Genomic DNA, 27,958 nt, shown 5'->3' with positions numbered 1-27,958 from the left:
ACACACAATAAGCATAGGTTTTGAATCATGGGAATAAGGTAGGTGAAATCATTATTTAATTATCATTGTTTTCTATAATCTACAATGACATTTTTAATCTAAGCTAATTTTCAGAAAATTTATAGGAATTTTTTCTTGTATGAAAACTCATAGGCTCTGACAAATGTTTTGGTAAAACAGCCTCCAAGTGTTACATCATCTGGCTTTACACTTTATTTCAGTTGGACAAATGCTGTTATCTTCTAACAATAACTACGGTCTTAAACAAAATGAGTAATTTATTGTTAACAAGACAGTAGCTGAGCAAATGCTGAGAAATTATGACAGTGTACATGACACCATACCATAACAAATGTCTTAAAGAACAAATATCTTAGAAGTGAAACTGCTCTTGGCTTATACATAGTGTAATGAGCAGCAGTGCTGCTTTGCTAACTTTCTACTGGTCTGTACAGACTTACATTTTTCTTCTAATATTGTCCTGAAGTCAAAGTGCAACTTTTTCGCATCTACACTTAATATGGCAGTTCTTACACAGGGACAAAGAGGTGCCTATCTCCAAATTTTCAAACTCAATACCATTTTCCACTAAATCAATACTTACCTGCCAATGTTTTCACTACTTGTTCCATACACATATGGAACACGTATTAATCAGAATGTGACAGTGTAACCAACATAATTATTGCAGCAAGAAAATGTGTACATGTTTAATTTTTTTAACTTCCAAATAAACATTAATAATCCAGCTCTGAATTAAAATGGTACCCAATGGGACATGAAGAAATCAGGAAAGCATAAATCAAGTTTGCTCCTTTTGTCAGAATTCGCCTTTTTTTACTACTACTACTACTACTACTACTACTACTACTACTTGTATAATGACAGGTTTTCTAAATTATGGTTCTGCAGAAAACTGCCGAAAGAAAGCTGAGCTCCCGATCGATCCAGCTGTATATGTTACAATCTGTGACCAAGCTTCGTAGCATATCATGCTGTTAAAGGTGGAGATTGCTGCTGGTCTGAAGGCATTGGCTTTTGTCACACTCTTTCCAGTATATCATTAAATGTGAACTGAACCAAAATAGTGACTTGTCAGTTCTCTACCTCAAAAACCAACCAACCTCTCACAGCTTTTAACATCAACTGAAATGCTGCATTTCGAAGACTTCTATGAAATGACTGAATACTGATAGGTAGTAAAAGTAAAATGTAGCAATGTTGGCGAAGTAATTCTATCAGTAGAGCAGTTACATCTGTGTAGCTCCATTACTTCTGACTTTCATTGAAAGCTCAAATTTTCACTGATAATTACAAGTGCTCCTGTGGACTGATAAACAGAAAACGTAATTTTATATGAGACTTGAAGAAGGAAGGTACTTTGATAGTTATTTAAATCCATTTTGTAATCTTTTATGAATAGCAGGTGAACGAGTGCACATTTCCAGACTTCGGGAAGTTTTCTGTCAACCAATTCTGTCATGATTTGTGTGAGTTCTCTGACAGAATTTGGTCTCAAGTCTATAGACTGACTTGAGAGTTCCCGTACAGTGTAAATAACACTAAAAAATTTCTAAGTTCTGAGCACTGATGCTCAAAATAAATAAATGTTCAGCAGACAGAGAACAAACCCAATTCCCAGTTGCTTCTTATACCACAAAAGAGCAGTTCAATGAAAACTGAACACCAATCACAAGTGGGCCATGGAATGATTCCAAGCAAAAGTAACCACCACAGTGTTACAACATTTATGCCACTAGGAGATGAGATGATCAATTCCTGGTTTACAGAATGCTGTCAGCCACTGACAGATCCGCTACCAAACCCACCCTTGGATTTCCTTGTCGCACTGAAACCAAAATCCACGCATGTCTTTCTTCAGGTCATCAAACATGTTAAATTTCCAAGGTGAAAGATACGGGCTGTAGGGAGGATGCTGTAGTGTTTCCCAACCAAATAGTCTTCATTTGATTGGAAGTGTGGGGGGCAGGAATTATTGCGACTTCCTCCTCCGACTGCAGAGGACCTCTGCTCATCGAGTTCGATCATGGAATCACAACCAACGTGCAGTGCTCTGAAGACACTTTGCACGAACTGTGACACACCATAAAGTCAAAACTCCCACGAATGCTGACATACAGAATCACCCTGTTGATTCATATCACCCGTCGCCACACTACCAATCAGATGAAGTCTATGCTTTGGCGATTTGGTTGTGAAGCACTGCAACATCCTCTGCACAGCCTGGATCTTTCACTATGTAATTTTCGCATCTTCAGCAACATAAAAGAAAGACATGTGGCCAATGGTTTCAGTCAATCAAAGAAGTGCAAGAGTGGGCGGGGTTGTGGTTCTGTCAGCGGTCGACCACGTTCTACAAAACAGGAACTGATCATCTTGTTTCCCAGTGGAATAAATGTCTTAACACATGTGGAGATTACTTTTCGGTGGAATAATTCCATGATCCTGTTGCTGTCAGTATTCGGTTTTCATCTGACTGCCCACCTTTCTTTCTATAACAGCTCACACGAAGTCATCCCCTGAGTGGATAGCAAATAACTAATTTTGGGGATAAGAGTTTTTCTTACATTGTGTACTGCATCAGTTTAGTTTGGTTTCTTCAGTTTTCCTTCTAAACGTACAGACGTCCAAGTCTTTTCTGGTTCAGTCGTTTTTTTGCCTCATCTCTCTTGTAATTTTTTTTTTTTTTTTTAGCACAAAGTTATTACATTTTTGCTTCAATAGTCATGGGTCTGTTAAATGTGGTATGCCCTTACCTTCCTCAGAACTGACTTACCCAGCCAGTCTGGGGGCCTACAGTTCAAAGTAGACTCTGAACCATGATGCAACTCAGCAATTTACAGATTAACAAACATGGTTAGATGTGAAAGAACTGATAATTGACAGATAAAAAATTCTTGGTCAGTGGAGGGGTTAAGAGACTGAACAGAGAAGTCATCAGTGCCTAAGCCAAGAGATAGATCTCTGGAGGGAGTTATGTCTTGAAATTTGATCAAATTACGAATGTATGTGGGAGTGGTAAAATTGAGGCACTGGAAGCAATATTGATGCCAGAGCTGGGAAATAATTAAAGGACGTAAAAGTATACGGGACAGTCTAGTATGCAGGTTAGAACTGACATGGGCTCCTCTAGGAGCTATACCCACATCTGACCCCTGCCAATCCAAATAAGGGCTAAGACAGTTACAAAGTAAAGAATGCCTTCTAACTGGGAGGATATGTTACAGCCAAAGGGAGAAAGCCAAAAACGATGTAATGAGCATCAGTTGTACTGACAATAATAAAATAAGGTGAGAAAAATAATCACATCAGTAGATGCATGAGTGAGGACAACATGTGGCAACTCAGCACGCTGGACACCACCCCCCTCACAGCTGTCCCACCAGCGTTCTGTTACAGCCAACATGTTAAAGATGGGAACAGCACTCACTATTTTCGAGGAAGTATGAAAACCTATTCACCTGTGGGGTGGGTGGCGTATTGTGGGAAAACACATTATAAGTAGGTTAGGCAGACCTCCAACATAGGGCCTTCACATGCACTTCAACTGGAACACACACCTGAGAGCAGATGTCAGTGGGTTGATGCTCCTTGTTCGCAAAATGAATCTGATAAGTTAGATGATTAGGAAATTTTTGCATAGTGACTGCATCCCCCCCATGAACCATGGACCTTGCTGTTGGTGGGGAGGCTTGCGTGCCTCAGCGATACAGATAGCCGTACCGTAGGTGCAACCACAACGGAGGGGTATCTGTTGAGAGGCCAGACAAACGTGTGGTTCCTGAAGAGGGGCAGCAGCCTTTTCAGTAGTTGCAAGGGCAACAGTCTGGATGATTGACTGATCTGGCCTTGTAACAATAACCAAAACGGCCTTGCTGTGCTGGTACTGCGAACGGCTGAAAGCAAGGGGAATCTACAGCCGTAATTTTTCCCGAGGGCATGCAGCTTTACTGTATGATTACATGATGATGGCGTCCTCTTGGGTAAAATATTCCGGAGGTAAAATAGTCCCCCATTCGGATCTCCGGGCGGGGACTACTCAAGAGGATGTCGTTATCAGGAGAAAGAAAACTGGCGTTCTACGGATCGGAGCGTGGAATGTCAGATCCCTTAATCGGGCAGGTAGGTTAGAAAATTTAAAAAGGGAAATGGATAGCTTGAAGTTAGATATAGTGGGAATTAGTGAAGTTCGGTGGCAGGAGGAACAAGACTTCTGGTCAGGTGACTACAGGGTTATAAACACAAAATCAAATAGGGGTAATGCAGGAGTAGGTTTAATAATGAATAGGAAAATAGGAATGCGGGTAAGCTACTACAAACAGCATAGTGAACGCATTATTGTGGCCAAGATAGATACGAAGCCCACACCTACTACAGTAGTACAAGTTTATATGCCAACTAGCTCTGCAGATGACGAAGAAATTGAAGAAATATATGATGAAATAAAAGAAATTATTCAGATTGTGAAGGGAGACGAAAATTTAATAGTCATGGGTGACTGGAATTCGAGTGTAGGAAAAGGGAGAGAAGGAAACATAGTAGGTGAATATGGATTGGGGGACAGAAATGAAAGAGGAAGCCGCCTGGTAGAATTTTGCACAGAGCACAACATAATCATAACTAACACTTGGTTTAAGAATCATGAAAGAAGGTTGTATACATGGAAGAACCCTGGAGATACTAAAAGGTATCAGATAGATTATATAATGGTAAGACAGAGATTTAGGAACCAGGTTTTAAATTGTAAGACATTTCCAGGGGCAGATGTGGACTCTGACCACAATCTATTGGTTATGACCTGTAGATTAAAACTGAAGAAACTGCAAAAAGGTGGGAATTTAAGGAGATGGGACCTGGATAAACTAAAAGAACCAGAGGTTGTACAGAGATTCAGGGAGAGCATAAGGGAGCAATTGACAGGAATGGGGGAAATAAATACAGTAGAAGAAGAATGGGTAGCTTTGAGGGATGAAGTAGTGAAGGCAGCAGAGGATCAAGTAGGTAAAAAGACGAGGGCTAGTAGAAATCCTTGGGTAACAGAAGAAATATTGAATTTAATTGATGAAAGGAGAAAATACAAAAATGCAGTAAGTGAAACAGGCAAAAAGGAATACAAACGTCTCAAAAATGAGATCGACAGGAAGTGCAAAATGGCTAAGCAGGGATGGCTAGAGGACAAATGTAAGGATGTAGAGGCCTATCTCACTAGGGGTAAGATAGATACCGCCTACAGGAAAATTAAAGAGACCTTTGGAGATAAGAGAACCACTTGTATGAATATCAAGAGCTCAGATGGAAACCCAGTTCTAAGCAAAGAAGGGAAAGCAGAAAGGTGGAAGGAGTATATAGAGGGTCTATACAAGGGCGATGTACTCGAGGACAATATTATGGAAATGGAAGAGGCTGTAGATGAAGATGAAATGGGAGATATGATACTGCGTGAAGAGTTTGACAGAGCACTGAAAGATCTGAGTCGAAACAAGGCTCCCGGAGTAGACAATATTCCATTGGAACTACTGACGGGCGTGGGAGAGCCAGTCCTGACAAAACTCTACCATCTGGTGAGCAAGATGTATGAAACAGGCGAAATACCCTCAGACTTCAAGAAGAATATAATAATTCCAATCCCAAAGAAAGCAGGTGTTGACAGATGTGAAAATTACCGAACTATCAGCTTAATAAGTCACAGCTGCAAAATACTAACACGAATTCTTTACAGACGAATGGAAAAACTAGTAGAAGCCAACCTTGGGGAAGATCAGTTTGGATTCCGTAGAAACACTGGAACACGTGAGGCAATACTGACCTTACGACTTATCTTAGAAGAAAGATTAAAGAAAGGCAAACCTACGTTTCTAGCATTTGTAGACTTAGAGAAAGCTTTTGACAATGTTGACTGGAATACTCTCTTTCAAATTCTAAAGGTGGCAGGGGTAAAATACAGGGAGCGAAAGGCTATTTACAATTTGTACAGAAACCAGATGGCAGTTATAAGAGTCGAGGGACATGAAAGGGAAGCAGTGGTTGGGAAGGGAGTAAGACAGGGTTGTAGCCTCTCCCCGATGTTGTTCAATCTGTATATTGAGCAAGCAGTAAAGGAAACAAAAGAAAAATTCGGAGTAGGTATTAAAATTCATGGAGAAGTAGTAAAAACTTTGAGGTTCGCCGATGACATTGTAATTCTGTCAGAGACAGCAAAGGACTTGGAAGAGCAGTTGAATGGAATGGACAGTGTCTTGAAAGGAGGATATAAGATGAACATCAACAAAAGCAAAACAAGGATAATGGAATGTAGTCTAATTAAGTCGGGTGATGCTGAGGGAATTAGGTTAGGAAATGAGGCACTTAAAGTAGTAAAGGAGTTTTGCTATTTGGGGAGCAAAATAACTGATGATGGTCGAAGTAGAGAGGATATAAAATGTAGGCTGGCAATGGCAAGGAAAGTGTTTCTAAAGAAGAGAAATTTGTTAACATCCAGTATTGATTTAAGTGTCAGGAAGTCGTTTCTGAAAGTATTTGTATGGAGCGTAGCCATGTATGGAAGTGAAACATGAACGATAACTAGTTTGGACAAGAAGAGAATAGAAGCTTTCGAAATGTGGTGCTACAGAAGAATGCTGAAGATTAGATGGGTAGATCACATAACTAATGAGGAAGTATTGAATAGGATTGGGGAGAAGAGAAGTTTGTGGCACAACTTGACCAGAAGAAGGGATCGGTTGGTAGGACATGTTCTGAGGCATCAAGGGATCACCAATTTAGTATTGGAGGGCAGCGTGGAGGGTAAAAATCGTAGAGGGAGACCAAGAGATGAATACACTAAGCAGATTCAGAAGGATGTAGGTTGCAGTAGGTACGGGGAGATGAAAAAGCTTGCACAGGATAGAGTAGCATGGAGAGCTGCATCAAACCAGTCTCAGGACTGAAGACCACAACAACAACAACAACAACAGTGACTGCATAAGTGAGCAAGAGTTCCTACCACTAGGAATGAAGAGGGAAGATCCCTGCTTCAGCAAGGAGACTGCCAACGGGACTGGTCAGGAAGACACCAGTGTCCAGTCGTATTTTACAACAATGGACTGGGTCAAACAGTTTTGTGGCTGAAGGTCTCACTGAGCCATAAATCTGGCAACCACAGTCCAACTGGAATGAGACCAGAGCCCAGTAAATATGGACAAGAGTAGCACAATCTGCATCCTAAGAATTGTATGCAATGAAGCAGAAACCATTAAGCTTTCACATGCATGTAACGCTTACTTGATGAATACAGAGCAGCCATGCCAGCTTTTTTTTTCAAAGAAGAGTCTCAAAAATCAGGACTGTGAAACAACATCCAAGCACTTGGTACCAAAGTACAGTTCTGGATCCAGATAGATGATGGTACCACAACAGAAATGCACAATGCGTTTTTGCAGGGGAGACTTGGAAGCCACACTTATTATTAAATTGTTTATATGTTTATCTCTATGCTCAACATTTTACATTATCTTAATGATTCCTTCTTTAATTGTCCAGTATGATCCAGGCTGGTTACAGTTTCATTACAAGCGTATAAAAGCAATTCAGCTTAATGTTTGAAAGTTTATTTGTAAATATGGATTATGTAGTACGTATACCACCCAAAACTGACTGGCAATGCTTCCTGTGCTAAGGTATTCCTTGTGATATGAAACAAAAGTTATAAACGCATTTTTAAAAAAATAAACTGCAGTACAAAAGAGGTCATTAAACAAATGTCACAAAACAGACCTTATTTAATAACTGTTGCAAGCCATACTGAACAATGGAGTAGAAATTCTCAAGTCGGCTGCCATGAAAGGCAAACAATGTTTTCCTCCCTGCTGACAGGTCAGACCAAGCTTCTCTTGCTGCTTCACTCAAGGTGACAGAGAAAATATGAGCAGGTGGTTCATATGGTATATCACACTTCACCAGTGATAATACTGAAGAAAACTGTAAATAATAGAAAATGTCTTACTCATCGTCTATGCAATATAAATAATAGAAAACTTCTTACTCATAGTGCATGCAATACACTTACAAAACTTTCTTTAAAGCTACATAATAAAGTGGAATAAATAACAAATATAAAGGCTATTGTTGACCTTTTGCACTTAAACTACTTTCCAAGTATAAGTAATGCATTCTCACTTCTCACATACTGTATATGCAATGCCAAGGCGGGGGGGGGGGGGGGGGGGGGGGGTCCTTTGAATATATTCACATTTTGATATTTATTTTCACATTAAACAACAATTTCTCAAAATTACATCTTACTACAATTATTGTATTACCATCAACTACGATATTTTAAGGTATATTATTTAAAATGTTTATACTGCCAGTGCAATGACATTAATGCAATTTCAAGGTAGAGCCTGTCTGATTTAACAACATACACATTAATTTGATCCAAATCTTTTTACTGTCTTTCTTAGCTAAAAGTTTGTGCTCATAATCCCACTGCACATGGATAATTTTGTTTCATAAATAGGAATGTTGGGTCTGGAATTAGGCAGTGCAAAGTTACAGTAAAATGAGGAAATTTTAGCCTAAGAAGATTATTCAGAACTACCTACTAATCACATTATCGCTTAGTGCAAGATTATCTCCTTTGAAATATGCTATTGGGAAACTACAAATTTCTGTGAACATATGTAGCAACCCACATGTTACTACACTTTGCTGCCACTAACGCGACACATATCACACAATTTAAGTAGCATGCCATTTGAATGCTCCAGGTCCAGTGTCTCAATTGCCTGCAGCCGAGAGCCAGTGGCCCCAGGTGGGCAAATGCGCTTTATATTGCTGTGCACCAGCTTTGGCTGACAGTCTGTACCTGTCACCAGTCTGTAAGTATCAACAAGCCTGCATTCATCACTCACCTCTATGTATCTGTATTTAGTCATCTCTTGCCTGTACATGCTCTGTACACTTTCACTCCTTGACCTGATAACCATTAAATTGTCACTCCACAGCCTAATAAACTGTGGATTTCATCTAGTTGCATTTTTCATTGTGTTCCGAAGTCATGTCACAAGTGGCGGCAAGTCAAGCTTTGGTCCTTTCCTGTGCTCCACTTAGAAACTTGTGTGAGCACAACTTTGGTGATTGTTTTTTCCTGTGGTTCTACAACAAAAGCAACTACATATGGCTGCCTTTGACCACTTCATGGCTACACTGACAGTACAGATTCCACTGTTTTTCAGAGCACCATCACAGTCTTCCTCCATCTGACGACAATTCTACAAATTGGCAAGTCTCTACCACAGATTGGAAAGTCTCTGCCACATGACTCTGCCTCCACTTCCATCACATTTCGGGTTTGGCAAGCTCCTGCCTACAGCTCCACCAACACTTTGTCGTCTTTCGAGTAACGGACATGGACACTGGTAGCATTTTGTTTTTGTTATGGCCTCCTTTTCAGGAATGACCTGCTCCTGCTCCTCTGTTACGTTCATTGGCTTCCTTTTCAGGACCAAGCCTTCCTCTCTTCATTGTAGTTGTTCTGTTCAGAGGCCTCCTTTTCAGGACCAGGTCTCCATCTCTTCATTCATTGGCCCCCTTTTCAAGACTGGCTATGCTCTTCCCTGTAGTCATACTGAGCCTGCAGTATTCTTCTCATTGCTCAGGCACCCTGACTTTTTCCAAGTTACACACTCCACTGCATCAGTCCCAGTGTCCTTTTCTTTCTCGAACCCCATCACATCCAATGATCTCACCATGTTTCAGGGATGCAATGCCCTACCTCACGCCCAACAAAGTCATTCGTCAGTGCATTCCTTCTTGTTGGGATTCGTCCTTGACTGCCGTTTTCTGCAATGTCCAACCAAAGCGGTGAGGGATGGCATTGTCGCTTTTCATGGAACACATCGGATCGGCACAACAAGCCTGCTAGGTGAAGAGGAAGCTGCTGCAATCCCAGCCAGGAAACCTTGCTGCAATGGACAACTCCACCATCAACAATGACGAAGACAGCACCACGGACACTTCCCTCTTGCTTTGTAAAATATGAGAGAGCTGCATGTGGACACTGGAGCAGCCGTTTCACTCTTCAACTCACAACCACATGCTTGGCTGGGCTCCCTATCATTGGGTCCCATCAAACACTGTCTGACAAGCTACACTAAATAATATTTTCCTATTCTTGGTTGTGGCCTGCCACAATCCACAGTTGGCACCACAAACAGTACCTTGTGACAGAATCCTTATCATTTTTGTTGAACATTTTTCAGGCATTTGTTAGCTGTTTGATGCCCTCCATTCTTCCTTATATTATTTGTTGTTTGTCTACTGTAGTAGATGCAACTTTCGCGGCACTGTCATACATTTTTTTGGTCGAAGGCTTCCCTTTTTGGCTCATTTTCTTTTACGATTCTTGCTTCCACCACAACATCCAATGCCCTCACAGTTCCCTACAGCAGCAAATCGCCCCAGCTGTGCCCGCCCACCTTCCTGCCAGTGAATCATCCTCGTGCAGACAACACAGTAAGGCCTCTCAATGCCTCTTCCAATGACACGGGCACCTCCTATTCTGCTGCAGGCACCTCCTGCAGTGACACGGCTGCCCCCTCACCAGCTGCAGGGCCTCCTGCACAGACACAATCACCTCTCACCCCAATGTAGATGATTTATGCAATGATGCGGGTACCTCCAGGTAACTCCGCCACCACCCCAGACACCTCCTACACTGCCACATACACCTCCTGCTCCTCCGCTGGTGCCATCTGCACCAAGTGGCCACCTCTTACCCTACAGAGGCACCTCCAGCACCTATGTGGACTCCTCCCACACTGATCCAGGCACCTCCTGTACCAAAGCGGGCACCTCCGACACTGACATGGGCACCTCCAGCTTGAGGATGGGTGCCTGCTGCTTCCTGCCAGTGCTGCCTACCCTCCCACTGGACACCACAGCTCCCTATCTTACGAAACCTAGGGATGACTCTTGCCTAGTGTTGCTGGGGTCATCCACCGGACTTTCCTAGAGGGGAGAAAGGTGCAGGGCCACACTCCATGCACTACCACACGTCCAGGACAACTGCTTCTGACACTATGGATGTGTCATCCATCAGCATATCGTAAGGGAATGGGAATCTGGTCACTCTTCCCACCCAAGGAAGGAGGAGTGTAGTAACCATACTGTGGTCTGTGGTACACATCACTGTGGTACAATACTGCTGTGGTACACATCACACAGTTTAAGCAGTGTGCCGTTCAGCTGCTCCAGATCCCCACCGGAGGTCACCAATCATGGTCCAGCACCCAAGTCACCTGCAGCAGAAAGCCAGCATCCCCTGGTGTGCAAATGCTCTTGATACTGACTTGCATCGGCTATAGCTGGCACTCTGTACCCGTCATCAGTCTGTAAATGTCAACAAGTTAGTAATAGTCAATTGTGTGTACCTGTCTATCTGTACTCATCTCTAGTCTATACCTGTTCTGTACCCTGTCATTCCATGACCTGTAAAATTTAAAATTTTCCCGGCGAATCAACAATTCAAAGAGATTTTGGGCTTGCAGCTGGTCGCCGTAAAATTCATTGCACGATATTTTGGCTGGACAACTGCCAGCCATCTTCAGGTGAGCCGAATGAGGACTGACGAAGACATTGTCCGCTCCGTCTTATATAGTGCGCTGACCGTATTGCCGCGCATGCACTGAAGTCGCAGAGACTGAAGGACCACACTGCCCGGCGACAGCGCCCTCACTGGTGAAACTGCAACACTCAGCTGCCTTCAGTATTGTCGCTGGCCGCAGCTATTGACGTCTTCTGGTATCTTCGTCTCTAGCAAATTTCGGAGAGACAGGATTCCACGTGTTATTCAATTGGTAACCACTGTCATGGTTCATTAGATTTCCCGCGATGGGTATTTCAACGGATTCTTTGATAATGGGCCTCAAAAAGTTGTTGCTGAGGCCAAAATCTAAGTTTTATCGTACTCCATTGAATGTCAGTTGGAAATACAATGTTCCGCAATTGCAGACTTACTGGGTGGCAGTAGGCAAGTGCAACGATAATGATCCGTACAATGCTCTTCCACTGTACGCGTTGTCTGTTCTATATAGGCCATACCACATTGACACAGAATTTTGTAAATTCCCGCCTTCTGCAGTAACAAATCATCCTTCGTCGATCCCAGCAAATTCAAATCTTAGAAGATGGACGAAAAACCACTTTCACATGAAAATTATTAGGAATACGCACTATTTTGAAGGAGATATTTCCAACGAAGCGAAGAAAAGCTAGGGACTTGGCTAGTGCCTTCTCTTCTTTATCCACTTCCCGGTTTCTGGCTCTAGCTGAGAAGGCCCTGTTAATTTGCTGGGTCGAGTATCCATTGTCTCTGAACACTGTCCTCAAATGTTCAAGTTCCTTGGGCAAATTCTGTGCATCTGACACTGTATGTGCCCTGTGAACAAGGGTTTTGAAGTACACTCATGGTTTGGGATGGGTGATGGCAACTTGAAGAATGTAAGTATAAATCAGTGTGTGTGGGCTTACAATAAACAGAATGTCCCAATGAGTCATCACTCATCCATTTAATCAAAGCATCTGGGGGGGGAGGCAACCATCTTTCTCTAGTTCCATAGTAAATCGAATATTCTCATGGATGGAGTTAAGATGATCAAAAATCTCCATTAACTTTTCTTCTCCATGGGGCCACACTATGAAAGTATCATTGACATATCTCCAAAAAACATTTGGTTTACAAACTGCTGATTCAAGTGCTCTTTCCTCAAAATCCTCCATAAAAAGCTTAGCCACCAGAGGAGACCGAGGAGGAAAGAGCATGTCGAAACAAAGCAGTGATGTCCGATTCAAACTGTTGATCAATTAGCGTCACGGAATCCGCAAGATGTACTTTTGTGGAAAGGGAAACTACATCAGAACTCACTATAAGATCGAACTACTTAAATGGACAGCCCACAGTCTATTGATAAAATCAGCAGAGGTCCGCATATGATGTGAGCATTTGCCAACAAATGGTCTCAGCAAAGAATTTTTTTTTTCTGTTATGGTTTTAGGGTGCAAAACTGCTACGGTTTTAGGAAAGCGGAAGGAAAGAGAATGGAGCAGTTGACGGAAGCGGACTCCCGGTGGTAGTAGGGAGGAAGGGCGGCCTGCATACCCTACATCCAAGGGGGTGTCGAAAAAAATGTCATGGGCCGGATCAGCAGGCACGGAAGACAGATGGCTAGTATAACGACTCAGAAGGACTGCTCGCCGATTGGACAGTGGAGGTTCAGCAGTCTCAGCATAAAGGCTTTCCACAGGGCTGGTATAAAAAGCTCCAGACACTAAACATAATCCACGGTGGTGGATGAGTCGAGACGCCGAAGAATAGATGGCCGAGCAGAGGAGTGAACTATGCTTCCATAGTCCAATTTCGAGCGCACTAAGGCACGATAGAGGTGGAGAAGGACCACTCGGTCCGCTCCCCAGGAGGTACCATTCAGGACACGGACGGTGTTGAGGGATCGCAGATAGCGAGCCGAAAGATAGGAAACGTGGGAGGACCAGCACAGTTTTCCGTCAAACATAAGACCCAAGAATTTAGCAACGTCCGGAAACGGAAGGTTGACAGGTCCTAGATGTAAGGAAGGTGGAAGAAACTCCTTACGACGCCAAAAATTAAACAAACAGTCTTACTGGGAGAAAAGCGGAAGCCGGTTTCGATGCTCCAAGAGTGGAGGCGATCGAGACCTCCTTGAAGACGTCGTTCAAGAAGGCTGGTCCGTTGAGAGCTGTAGTAGATCGCAAAATCGTCCACAAAGAGGGAGCCTGAGACATTGGAAAGGAGACAGTCCATAACTGGATTTATGGCAATGGCAAACAGTACAACACTCAGCACGGAGCCCTGGGGTACCCCGTTTTCTTGGGACAAAGTACGGGAGAGAGAAGTGCTCACCCGCACTCTAAATGTGCGCTCTGCCATAAATTCGCGAAGAAAAATGGGCAGCCGACCTCGAAAGCCCCAAGTGAAAAGTGTGCGGAGGATGCCTGTCCTCCAACAGGTATCGTATGCTCTCTTCAGATCAAAAAATATTGCTACTGTTTGGAGTTTCCGGAGCAAATTGTTCATAATATAAGTGGAGAGAGCAACAAGATGGTCAACTGCAGAACGATGCTTTCGGAAACCGCATTGGGCAGGTGTTAAAAGACTGCGGGACTCCAGCCACCAAGCTAAACGGCAATTCACCATACGCTCCAAAACCTTACATACACTACTCGTGAGAGAAATGGGGCAATAGCTAGAGGGGAGATGTTTGTCCTTTCCAGGTTTCGGAACAGGAACAACAATTGCTTCCTGCCATCGTCTGGGAAAAGTACTGTCAGTCCAAATTCGATTATAAAGGTGAAGGAGGTAATGCAGACTATGGGTTGATAAATGCAGCAACATTTGGATGTGGATACCATCCGGTCCTGGGGCGGAGGAGTGAGAAGAAGAGAGTGCATGTTGGAATTCCCACATGGAGAAAACAGTATTATAGCTTTCGCGATTTTGAGAGGAGGAAGCAAGAGGTTGCACTTCCGCAGCACGTTTCTTTGGGAGAAATGCTGGTGGGTAATTTGAAGAGCTCGAAATCTCAGCAAAGTGTTGACCCAATGAGATAGAAATTGCGACGGGGTCCACTAACGTATCATGCGCTACAGTGAGCCCAGAGACCGGGAAGAAACTAGGCACGCCAGATAACCGTCGAATCCGACTCCAAACTTCCGAGGAGGGAGTGAAGGTGTTAAATGAGTCAGTAAAGAAGTTCCAGCTTGCCTTCTTGCTATCGCGGATGACGCGACGGCATCGCGCACGGAACTGCTTATAGCGGATACAGTTGGCCAAAGTAGGATGGTGGCGGAAAACGCAAAGAGCACGTCGCCGCTCACGTATTGCGTCACGGCATGCCTCGTTCCACCAAGGAACTGGGGGGCGCCGGGGCAATTCGGAGGTGCGTTGTATTGAACGTTCCGCAGCTGTAAGAATAACGTCTGTAATATATGTGACCTCATCGTCGACGCTAGGAAAGTGACGGTCATCGAATGTCGCTAGAAACGAAAAAAGTGTCCAATCGGCTTGGGCAAACTTCCAGCGTCGCGGGTGCATATATGGCAGTTGAGGCTGCAGTCTAAGGACACATGGAAAGTGGTCACTCGAGTGTGTATCATCAAGGGCGAACCATTCGAAGCGCCGAGCTAGCGGAACAGAACTGACCGAAGGGTCCAAATGAGAGAAATTTGTCGTGGAGGCAGACAAAAATGTAGGGTTCCCAGTGTTGAGGCAAACAAGATCCGCTTGGTGGAAGACGTCTATCAATAGCGAGCCATGCGGACAAGGATGTGGAGATCCCCAAAGCGGGTGGTAGGCATTGAAGTCACCAATCAGCAAATATGGGGGTGGAAGCTGACCAAGAAGATGAAGGAGATCAGCTCTTGCCATTGGTGTGGACGATTGAATGTATACAGTACAAAGAGAGAAGCTGTATCCAGAAAGGGAAAGACGGACAGCGACAGCTTGGAAGGAAGTGTTTAAGGGGATTGGGTGATAATGGAGAGTATCATGGAGAAGAATCATAAGTCCTCCATGTGCTGGAGTGCCTTCAACAGAGGGGAGATCAAATCGGACGGACTGAAAATGGGGGAGAACAAAGCGGTCGTGGGGACGTAGCTTTGTTTCCTGAAGACAGAAGATCACCGGCGAGTAGGATTGGAAGAGGATCGAAAATTCAGCCCGATTGGCTTGAATGCCGCGGATATTCCAGTGGATAATGGACATAGGGTGAACAGAAAATAGAGGAAAGTGACCAAGGTTGCCGTCAACTCAACGACTGCTCAGAGCTTGCGACCGACAGCATGGAACAGCATTCAGCCGAAGGCAGAAGATCCTGATCCATAGGTTGTTCAGGAGCAGCTCCTGCCACCAGCGATCGGCCGGTTGATGGCCGCAAGCAGTGCGCCTCGGCAACACAGAAGACGGCCGAGGGCGGTTACCGCCAAGCGGTGCTGTAGATGAGACACGCCTTGGCGGAGAAGGAGAGGAACTGGGTTTCTTATTAGCCTTCTTGGAAACATGATGTTTAGATGAAGGAGGAACCGATGGTTGTGAAGTTGGGGTACGTAAAAAATCTTCAAGAGTATGCTCTTTTTTCGAAGTCTTGATGTCTGACTTTTGGGCTCGAGATTTAGCAGAACCCGATGAAGGGTGAGCCACAGAGTGAGCAGGCGAAAGTGGGGAGATTGAACGGGCGATCTTTGCACTGCCGATCTGAAAACCGTGGCACTAAAGGTGAGATCACAAGCCTGCGTGGCCGCCTCCTTTGTTGGCCGAGGAGAGGCAAGGACAGTGCTGTATTTTCCTGTCTGAGGCATAGTGGGCTTTTGACTGGCGAATAATTTTCGAGCAGCAAAGGTCGACACCTTTTCCTTCACTCTGATTTCCTGAATGAGCTTTTCATCTTTAAAAATGGGGCAATATCGAGAGGAAGCAGCGTGGTCACCCATACAGTTGATGCAACGAGGGGATGGAGGTGGACAAGCATCCTCATGGGCATCCTTGCCACACCTAACACATTTGGCCGGATTGTAACAGGACTGGCTGGTGTGATTGAACCGCTGACACCGATAGCAACGCGTAGGGTTTGGGATGTATGGGCGAACGGAAATTATCTCATAGCCCGCTTTGATTTTCGATGGGAGTTGAACTTTGTCAAATGTCAAGAAGACTGTACGGGTTGGAATGATGTTCATGTCAACCCTTTTCATGACTCTATGAACAGCCGTTACAGACAGGTAGTGTTGAATTTCCTCGTCGGACAGTCCGTCGAGGGAGCGTGTATAAACGACCCCACGTTATGAATTTAAAGTGCGGTGTGCTTCCACCCGGACAAGGAAGGTGTGGAGCAGTGAAGTACACAGCAATTTTTGTGCCTGGAGGGCACTGACTGTTTCTAACAACAAGGTGCCATTTCGTAATCAGGAACAAGACTTTACAGGACCTGCAATTGCGTCGACACCTTTCTGAATAATGAAAGGGTTGACCATGGAGAAGTCGTGACCTTCGTCAGACCAAGAAACAACAAGGAACTGTGGCAGCGATGGAAGGACTGTCTGTGGCTGAGACTCATTGAACTTACGCTTGTGAGTTGACATAGTAGAATATGAGGAAGCCATTGCGAAAGTATCCCCCATGATTACCGGCGTCTCCGATGGCGCGCTCCTTCCTTGTGGGTGCCCTCTCTGAGGGCACTCCCACCTTAGGTGATTGTTCACACCTCAGGTCACACCTCCCGAGAAACGGACAGAGGGACCAATCGGCACTTTCGGAAGGTATCAGCTCGGGTAATCACCCCTCCCTGGGCCTGGCCGTTACCAGGAGGTACATACGTGTCCTACCTGTCTACCCGGGGCGGGGGGCGGGGAATTACGCGTTACCCCGTCACCGGCTACGCACGGAAATGCGTGGGTCGGCCTTCAGACACGCACAGGGAGGAAAAAAGAGGAAGGGAAAAACAAAGAAAGGGAAAGGAAAAAAAAGAGGTCTCAAATGCTGCAGCAGAGAAAAGGGCAAAGAGAAGAGGTAAGGAAAAGAGAAGGACAAAGGAAGGACGAAGACTTGCAAGCAGAGAAAGCAAAGAATGTGCTACATTTTCGAGCGTCCGTCTCCGGACGTAGGCACAAAACGTACTCCCAGAGGGGGAGAACGGGAAGTAAAGAGGCGGAGGTGGGGGGGGGGGGGGGGGGGGGTGTAGATGGGGTATGGGGAAGGATGCGGAAAGGGAAGGTATGCAGCCCGGAAAGGAAGGAAAGCCACATTAGATCGGGGTCCCGTGCTCGCTACGCACGCATCAACAAAAAGAGTTGTGGACCCCCTGGGGGGCTCAGCAAAGAAGCTAGATGTTTGGCTAAATCATATGTGGGTGCATCACTATAGGCCATAAAAGCAGATCTTCTTTATGTTCTTTAGGAAGACCATACAGTCTCAGTGGTATGCTGCCATGTGGTCTTAACTGCTGATGGTCTCTGGAGATAACGAGGAAGATTTCAAATGTGCACACATGCTATTGGGTCTTGATCAATCCTTCTATACATAGTATCACTAAGTAGATTATACATCTTCTCCAAATACAACCCACGAGGTAACAAAACTGTAGAATTACCTTTATCAGCCTTCAGCACCACTATTTCCAGATCTCAAAGGTTCTGTAGTGCAGCCCTTTCTTCAGCAGTTATGTTACGGCTTTGGGGAGGAGCTTTCAGGAGAACCCGACCAGTTTCCCTTCTTATTTCTTCGGCAGTGTCCTTAGGAAGGTGACGTACAGGTTGTTCAACACCACTGACGAAACTTACAAGAGACTGCACTTGGTGTAGGTGCAAAATTAAGACCCCATTACAGAAGAATTGTTCCATCTACACTTTAAGATTGTAATACTTCTTTCTCCTACATCATGGGACTGGGAGGATGAAGTGACATCAGCCAAGTTCGACTGGGTACATAAGTTACTGGCAGATGTCTAAATTTGATCGCTTGGTGCCACAACATCCGACGCCACAGGAAATAACTGCATGATGTTCTGTTGTTTATTTCATGGAGAAGATTTTAGACGATACAATGCTGTCAGTTTTGGGCAGAGGTCTTAATTTCGCACCTATACCAAGTGCAGTACCTCTTATAAGTTTCGTAAGTGGTGTTGAACATGCTGTGCGCCGCCTTTCTATGGATACTGCTGAAGAAATAAGAAGGGAAACTGGTCGGGTTCTCCTGAAAGCTCCTCCCCAACGCAGTAATATAACCGCCGAAGAAAGGGCTGCACTGCAGAACCCTCAAGAAATAGTGGTGCTGAAGGCTGATAAAGGTAATTCCACCATTTTGTTACATCGTGGGTTGTATTTGGAGATGTATAGTCTACTTAGTGATACTATGTATAGGAAAACTGATCAAGACCCAACAGCACGTGTGCAACGGAAGATGTGTGCACTTTTGAACTCTTCCTCGTTATCTCCAGAGACCATCAAGCAGTTAAGACCACATGGCAGCATACCACCGAGACTGTATAGTCTTCTTAAAGTACATAAAGAAGGTCTGCCTTTACGGCCTATAGTGATTAATATTGACCCATCCACAAATGATTTAGCGAAACATCTAGCTTCTTTGCTGAGACTATTTGCTGGCAAATTGTTCACATCATATACGGAACTCTGCTGATTTTATCAATAGACTGGGGGCTCTCCACTTAAGTAGTTCAGATCTTCTAGTGAGTTTTGATGTAGTTTCCCTTTTCACAAAAGTACCTTTTGCAGATTCCTTGGCACTAATTGGTCAACAGTTTGAATCGGACATCACTGCTTTGTTTTGGCATGCTCTTTCCTAAACTAATATTATGTTTAACCAGGAATATTTTGAACAGTCTGATGGTGTTGCCATGGGCAGCCCAATGTCTCCTATAGTGACTAACCTTTTTATGGAGGATTTTGAGGAAAGAGCACTTGAATCAGCAGTTTGCAAACCAACTGTTTTTTGGAGATATGTCAATGATACTTTCATAGTGTGGCCCCATGGAGAAGAAAAGTTAATGGAGTTTTTTCATCATCTTAACTCCATCCACGAGAATATTCGATTTACTATGGAACTAGAGAAAGATGGTTGCCTCCCACCCGGATGCTTTGATTAAATGGATGAGTGATGACTCAGTGTGACATTCTGTTTATTGTAAGCCCACACACACTGATTTGTACTTGCATTCTTCAAGTTGCCATCACCCATCCCAAACCATGAGTGTACTTCAAAACCCTTGTTCACAGGGCACATACAGTGTCAGATGCACAGAATTTGCCCAAGGAACTTGAACATTTGAGGACAGTGTTCAGAGACAATGGATACTCGACCCAGCAAATTAACAGGGCCTTCTCAACTAGAGCCAGAAACCGGGAAGTGGATAAAGAAGAGAAGGCACTAGCCAAGTCCCTAGCTTTTCTTCCCTTCGTTGGAAATATCTCCTTCGAAATAGCGAGGATTCTTAATAATTTTCATGTGAAAGTGGTTTTTCGTCCATCTTCTAAGATTTGAATTTGCTGGGATCGACGAAGGATGATTTGTTACTGCAGAAGGCGGGAATTTACAAAATTCCGTGTCAATGTGGTATGGCCTATATAGAACAGACAACGCGTACAATGGAAGAGCATTGTACGGATCATAAACGTTTCACTTGCCTACTGCCACCCAGTAAGTCTGCAATTGCGGAACATTGTATTTCCAACCGACATTCAATGGAGTATGATAAAACTTAGATTTTGGCCTCAGCAACAACTTTTTGAGACCCATTATCAAAGAATCCGTTGAAATACACATCGAGGGAAACATAATGAACCATGACAGTGGTTACCAATCGAATAATGCGCGGAATCCTGTCATCTCCGAAATTTGCTGAAGACGAAGACACCAGAAAACTTCGATAGCTGTGGTCAGCGACAATACTGATGGCAGGTGAGTCTTGCAGTTCCACCAGTGAGGGCGCTGTCACTGGGCGGTGTGGTCCTTCAGTCTCTGCGACTTTAACGCATGCACGACAGTACCATCAGTGCACTATATAAGACAGAGCAGAGAATGTCTTTGTCAGTCCTCGTCTGGCTCGCATGAAGATGGCTGGCAGTTGTCCAGCCGAAATATCGTGCAATGAAGTTTACGACAACCGGCTGCAAGCCCAAAATCTCTTTGAATACTCAATGACCTAATAAACTGGTGATTTCTTGAAATCATGTTTTTCGTTGTATTCCAGATCACACAAGCACACATGTTATAAAACTGCAAAGCAAGAAACTTGCATAGACCGTACACTAAATTCAATATATCTAGACAAACAAATAAATACTTGTTAGCACTAGGTAACAATAAATGTGTCACATAATAAAATGTATAACAAGGAAAATAATCAACTTTAAACAACATAATGTAATTGGCTAGATAAAAAATCCGCTCAGCAAGCAGCGGCATGAGAAAATACATATAAAAAAGGCTGTAGGTATGCAAGCTATGCCTGCTGGAAGGAGCCACTGGCTCCGAAAGCTTGCACAACTAAAATCTTTTTTTATGTGTGTGTTCTCCTTCTGCTGCTTTATCTATTCAACTACATTACAATAAAATGTGTGCCACAGTTACTGGAATCCATCATTTACCAATTTTCAAGATCTCAAGTGAACACTTCTGGTGAAAATGCCCTTAACTGGGTCAAATTTCTTGGCACCTACACCATGACAATGATAAGGCACACCTACATAATTATGCAGTATCTGGACAAAATGAACAATTAGTCATGTCATACTCTCCAGGAGCCAGGATGTTGCTTTGCACAGCATGCCAGTTTTTGCTTGTTTTTCCATTTCTCTCCCAGCCAGTCTAAAATGAAGTATGTTACAGTAAATGTTTCAAAAAATTACAGCAGAGATGCTGAGTCACAGATAAGAACAACACAAAGCCCCTCAAAAAGTGTGCTTTCGGCCAACTAGGCCTTAGTCGAAAATACACATGCATGTGTGCGCACTCACTCACTCACACACACACTCTCTCTCTCTCTCTCTCTCTCTCTCTCTCTCTCTCTCTCTCACACACACACACACACACACACACACACACACACACACACACAATAATCTCTGGCTGCTGAAGTCAGACTGCGAGCAGCAAGCAGCACATGGTGGGAGTGGCGACCAGGTGGTTGGTTGGTTGGTTGGTTGGTAAGAGGGGGAAAGGGACCAAACTACAAGCTCAGCAATCCCTTGTTCCTAATAAAACAATGTCACAAGTGAGAATAAAATAGACAAGGCATATAACACAAAACGGAAAGAAAGAAAAGACCACAAGAACGAAGGAAGGCAACGAACACTGAAAGGAACAAAAGAGAACAAGAGAACAACAGAGAGATGCAAGAAACAGTTAGAAGAGAGTAAAACAAGGAAGCAGATTACAGTGGCTGGCCAACCACGAAAATAAAAAGGAAAAGTCAGCCACCCTGCAACACATTAAAACCTTACCCTAAAAGCACTAGGATGGAGGACACAGAGGGACAAAGAACAGGCGCTAAAACTCAGATCGAATGATAAAACCCACCCTCACAGATGATACATAAAACCAAATTAGCCAATGAAGCATTGTCTGCTAAAATCAATGATAATGAGTCCGGCAACCAAAGATGAAGTTGTAGGGCAGCCAAAGAAGGACATAGCAGAAGAATATTGGGCCACTGTCAACTGGGTGCCACGCCAACACTGTTGTGGGTCTTCACAACGCAGTACCAAATTTCAAATGCTTCTATTCTAGATTGTCTAAACTGTTAATCGTCCACATTTCACATCCATACATGCCAACACTCCAAACAAATACTTCAAAGGAAAGAATTCCTGATGCTTAGATCCATACTCAATGTTAACAAATTTCTCTTCTTCAGAAACACTTTCCTTGCCATCACCAGTCTACATTTTAAATCCTCTCTATTTCAACCATCAACAGTTATTTTGCTGCCCAAATAGCACAACTCCTCTACTACTTTAAGTGCCTCACTTCCTAATCTAATTCCCTCAGCATCACTTAATATAATTTGACTACATTCTGTGATCCTAGTTTTGCTTTTTTATGTTCATCTTATATCTTCCTTTCAAGATCCTCTCCATTCCATTCAACTGCTCTTCCAGGTCCTTTGCCATCTCTGACAGAATTACAATATCAGCAGCAAATCTCAAGGTTTTTATTTCTTCTCCCTGGATTTTAATTCTTGTTCCAAATTTTTCTTTAGTTTCTTTTACTGATTGTTCAATGTACAGACTGAACATCAGGGATAGCATACAACTCTGTCTCACTGCCTTCTCCACTGCTGCTTCCCTTTCATGCCCCTTGACTCCTATAACTACCATCTGTTTGTGTACAAATTGTGAATAGCCTTTCACTCCCTGTATTTTACCCCTGCCACCTCCAGAATTTGAAAGAGAGTATTCCAGTCTACATTGTCAAAACCTTTCTCTACATTTACAAATGCTAAAAATGTAGGTTTGCTTTTCTTTAATCTATTTTCTAAGATAAGTCGAAGGATCAGTATTGCCTCGTGTGTTCCAGCATTTCTATGGAATCCAAACTGACCTTCCCCGAGGTTGACGTCTACCAGTTTTTCCATTCGTCTGTAAAAAATTCATGTTAGTATTTTGCACCTGTGACTTACCCAACTGATAGTTTGGTAATTTTCAGACCTGTCAACACCTGCTTTCTTTGGGATTGGAATTATTATATTCTTCTTGCAGTCTGAGGGTATTTCGCCTGCCTCATACATCTTGTTCGTCAGATGGTAGAGTTTTGTCATGGCTGGCTCTCCCGAAGCTGTCAGTAGTTCCAATGGAATGTTGTCTACTCCCGGGCCCTTGTTTCGACTTCAGTCTTTCAGTGGTCTGTCAAATTCACGCAGTATCATATCTCCCATTTCATCTTCATCTACATCCTCTTCCACTTCCACGATATTGCCCTCAAGTACATCACCCTTTTATTGACCCTCTATATACTACTTCCACCTTTCTGCTTTCCCTTCTTTGGTTAGGACTGACTTTCCAGCTGATTTGATATTCATAGAGGTGGTTTTCTTTTCTCCAAAGGTCTCTCTAATTTTCCAATAGGCAGCACCCATCTTATCCCTAGTGTTATATGTTTCTACGTCCTTACATTTGTCCTCTAGCCATTCCTGCTTAGCCATTTTACACTTCCTGTTGATCTAATTTTTGAGACATTGGTTTTCCTTTTCACTTGCTTCAATTACTGGATTTTTATATTTTCTCCTTTCATCAATTACATTCAATATCTGGTGTGTTCTCCAAGGATATCTATTAGGCCTCATCTTTCTGCCTATTTGAACCTCTGCTGCCTTCACTATTTCATCTCTTAAAGATATACATTCTTCTTCTACTGTATTCTTATCCCCTGTTCTTGTCAACTCTTCCCTAATGCTCCTTCTAAAACTATCAACAACCTCTGGTTCTTTCAGTTTATCCAGGTCCCATCTTCTTAAATTTTTACCTTTTTGCAATTTCTTCAGCTTTAATCTACAGTTGGTAAACAATAAATTGTTCATAAACAATAAATTGTAGTCAGAGTCCACATCTGCCCCAGGAAATGTCTTACATTTTAAAACCTGGTTCGTCTCTGTCTTACCATTATATAATCTATCTGAGACCTTCCGTTGTCTCCAGGCCTCTTCCACATATACAACCTCCTTTCATGATTCTTACACCAAGTGTCAGTGATGATTAACTTATGCTTATGCTCCGTACACAATTCTACCATGCAGCTTCCTCTTTCATTCCTTACATCCAATCCTATACCCTTAAAAACCCATATTAAAACTATAAGCAGAGTGTTAATCTTGTTTTATTTTGAACTGTCTAAGCTGTAGGCCTGTCAAGTATCCAGGGATGGTACTTACTCCACCCATTTTAGAAGATGGTATGTCTATGACACCAAGTCACTTGAGATGTTCCTTCGTATAGAGAGAATGTCAGATCTCCATTGTATGAAGTTTTAGTCCCAATACCAATGACAAGATGTTTGGAAATGGATCTCACTTTGTATGTCACACCATGTGGAGTTCTTGCTAAATGGTAAGAGGTGGCTCACCAGCCTCTGCACAGAGGCTACAAATAGGACTGGTTTGGTAGGCCCCAGTGGCAAGTCTAATGTCTTCATGGAGACAGCATCCAACTTCCTATTTAAAGAATAGCTATCTGATACATACACTATGCTGCCAAAGTCACATCACATGCAGAAAAAGGTGCTATAGAATGTGATCAGACTGGACTGATCTGCCCTCCTTCCCACTTGATTCTTACCACAATGACATTTTACGATGTTTAGTGCCTTCAGACATTTCAGATCATTGAAATGTGGCAGCCATGTTATTCTCTTACTAACGATAATGCTCAAGAATAACACTGCGGTCTTAAAATCCAAGATGGTGCCCTCATCTGAATTTCTGATAACACAAAAGACTGATGTGAACAATTAAAATAAACACAAAGAAAAATCCAGGAGGAAATAATAAAAAGTTATGAAAAGGGTAGTTGGTACTCACCATACAGCACAGAAGCTTCCTTGCTGACAGTTTCTTAGTTGTGCCTATATGCGACTCAGCATCTCCACTATATGGTGAGTAGCAACTATCCTTTTCATAATAATGTTAAACCACAAACAGTTTTTTTTTCTCCGTAGAGAATTAAAACCAATAGTATTAGCCTAATCCTCCACCCTGCTAAGGTTCAGCTATAGTTGCCATATAGTATTTATGAGACGGGAGAAAGAACAGAATACCACAATATCATCCGCAAATAAGGAATTTTTGACTGGGTTCCTTGTGGAAGAGGTACTACTGACTGCTACAACAAAAAGGATGACGCTCTGAAGACTACACTGAGGAACACCATTCTGCAGAGGGAATTGGTTGGAGTGCATAGCACCAACTCGATACCAAAGTATCATTCAGCAATGAAGGATCACAGCAATGTGGAGAGACACCCACAGAAGTCCCACTTATGAAGCTGATGGGCAACATTATGCTTTCTCCAGATTGAAGACAATACCAATAAACTGCCGTTTGCCTAGGAATGACTGTTGCATCACTTCTTCCATGTGGAATAGGTCATCTAGCGTGGACTGGTATTTCCGAAACCAAGATTGGCTGCTTAACCTCCTGGTTTCAAGAATCCTCACTAGCTGTTGGTTTAACATTTGCTCAAAGGTCTTTCCTATACAGGTAGCAAGCACAGCACCCCTACAGCTAATTAGAGATAAACTGTACTTCCCTGGATTCAGAATTGCCTCCTGCCATGGATCTGGACAGTAGCCTTCACCCCATATCTTTTTGAGGTGGCATAGGAGAAAAACCTGTGCCTCCACATTTAGGTGTTGTAGCACGACATATGAATCCGAACGGATCCTGGAGCAGTGAAATGTGCAGTAGCTAGTCCAGTCTGCCATACTAACACTATGTTTTCTTACAAGTCACTGGTACTTGGATCCATTAACATGTGTAGACATGAGGATGTGGAATGAATGATATTTTCTTTCAATGACAACATTACACTGATTTTGACTTCATTTGCCACAGTGCCTAGAACACTTTGAATAACTCTTTTAATTGCTATATTGTATGGTTACAGGAAAGTGGCTGACAGATTGTGGACTTAAATCACAGAATAAGGGAACAGGAGAAAAAGGGGAAAAAAGACAGAATACATAAGACAGCGAATTTGACAACAAATACAAGCCAGAAGAAAGAAATTAGAATGATAATGTCTTGAGAGGAATAGTTTTACTTTGCTCCCTTTCATCGCTAACAGATAAACAAATATTCCTCAATGAAATAAATGAAATCACTTATTACGAATCAGTCGCATAAATATTCAATTCAAGGATAAACACGCAAGCAATATGACACTTTGTTAGTGATACAATTACAAACCACTATGGTAAAAGTAAACTAAACAAACCTGTTTTTTTGGTATACGTTTAAGTTGTTGTGTCCCTTTGAGAACCCAGTGGAGAAGATCAACAATATTTGGATCTAACTGGTGAACGTCAGGATCTTTTAGGATCTGAGACAGCAATTTCAGTGATGGCGTACGATCAACAACATCTCTCTGAAAAAAGGTTTCTTGTTAGTTATTTTATGTTTTGAAGAAAAGTAATGTTTCATAACAGAATTTATGATACGACAGCATCAGCACATTTTCTTAAAAAAAACTAAATAAGTAAACGTTATAGATGATTCTATACACCTACACTAATGCCTGAAGAACAGTCGGTGTCTGGTCACACTAGTGATGTGTTCATACAATTTCACTTTGAAGCACAAAACAAATAAAAACCAGTTGAAATTTATACTTTATATAAATTCACTTATTTCCCTAGTGCTCGAGTTCACAGCCTTAAACAGACTAGAACCACATGAGTGCAAGATCACATATTTGTGTTACATATTTCAGTTGGTTCTATGTGTGAGCATAGTTATTGGGTATTTGTTTTGTAGTGTAATTTGTATTGCCGGCCAGTGTGGCCGAGCGGTTCTAGGCGCTACAGTCTGGAACCGCGAAACTGCTAAGGTCGCAGGTTCGAATCCTGCCTCGGGCATGGATGTGTGTGATGTCCTTAGGTTAGTTAGGTTTAAGTAGTTCTACGTTCTAGGGGATTGATGACCTCAGAAGTTAAGTCCCATAGTGCTCAGAGCCATTTGAACCATTTTTGTAATTTGTATTCAATTGTATCGATGATGTGTTTCAAACATACCTTGGTATATTCTCTTTATTTTCGACTTCATACACAATTTAGTAGAACTCGTACAATCATACACACAAGTACACTTTTAAAATTTAAAATGACAGTTTGGTTCAAATTGAGCAATAGGGATGAATAAAGTACCTTACACAAGTAACACAGAACCTCAACAGGACCATAACTTCTTATAACTGCATCACCCACCCCACATGACACAACCCCTCACCTCAGTACACGTGTTGAACTGCAATCCTGGCATTATGTATTCAGCTGTGTGTCTTTGTTGTGGTGGCAGTGGCTGTCACCGCTATTTTGTCTGAGGCTGCAACACAGCCAAGCTCATTGGCAGCCATAAAATTATTAATCAGTTTTGTGTATATTTATTAAGACAGGTATCATGTATAAAAGTGATTGATGTTTTATAAGCGGGGGACGTTGATGAAAAAAACACACTATTTCAAAAATGCACCAAATCCACAATTTTGGAGATGTTTCTATGAAATTTTGTACCACACTTTACAGGAAAGTAACACATTTGCATATAAAATCCTTTGATTATATATATAATCATCTACTTTTTAAATGAAGTTTTATTTTCAAAAAATAATTTATGTTCCTTTTTCTCAGAAAGTATTCAAGAGA

At 42.8% G+C, this 27,958-nt stretch overlaps 1 protein-coding gene across 2 annotated transcripts in view; it reads right to left on the bottom strand.

Annotated features, from left to right (window-relative positions):
* LOC124798711 (protein mono-ADP-ribosyltransferase PARP16) overlaps positions 1-27,958 on the bottom strand; it is a 57,199-nt gene that overhangs the window by 9,503 nt on the left and 19,738 nt on the right. For both annotated transcript variants that reach the window (XM_047262228.1, XM_047262227.1), the window contains exons 2-3: positions 26,533-26,682; positions 7,774-7,977 (exon numbers count right to left, since the gene is read on the bottom strand). In XM_047262228.1, the coding sequence (XP_047118184.1) occupies positions 7,774-7,977; positions 26,533-26,682 (354 nt within the window). The remainder of the gene's footprint in view (positions 1-7,773; positions 7,978-26,532; positions 26,683-27,958) is intronic.

This window comes from Schistocerca piceifrons, chromosome 5, assembly GCF_021461385.2.
Source record: "Schistocerca piceifrons isolate TAMUIC-IGC-003096 chromosome 5, iqSchPice1.1, whole genome shotgun sequence".
Classification (NCBI taxonomy): Eukaryota; Metazoa; Arthropoda; class Insecta; order Orthoptera; family Acrididae; genus Schistocerca; species Schistocerca piceifrons.
This window is presented reverse-complemented; position numbering and strand designations above follow the sequence as displayed.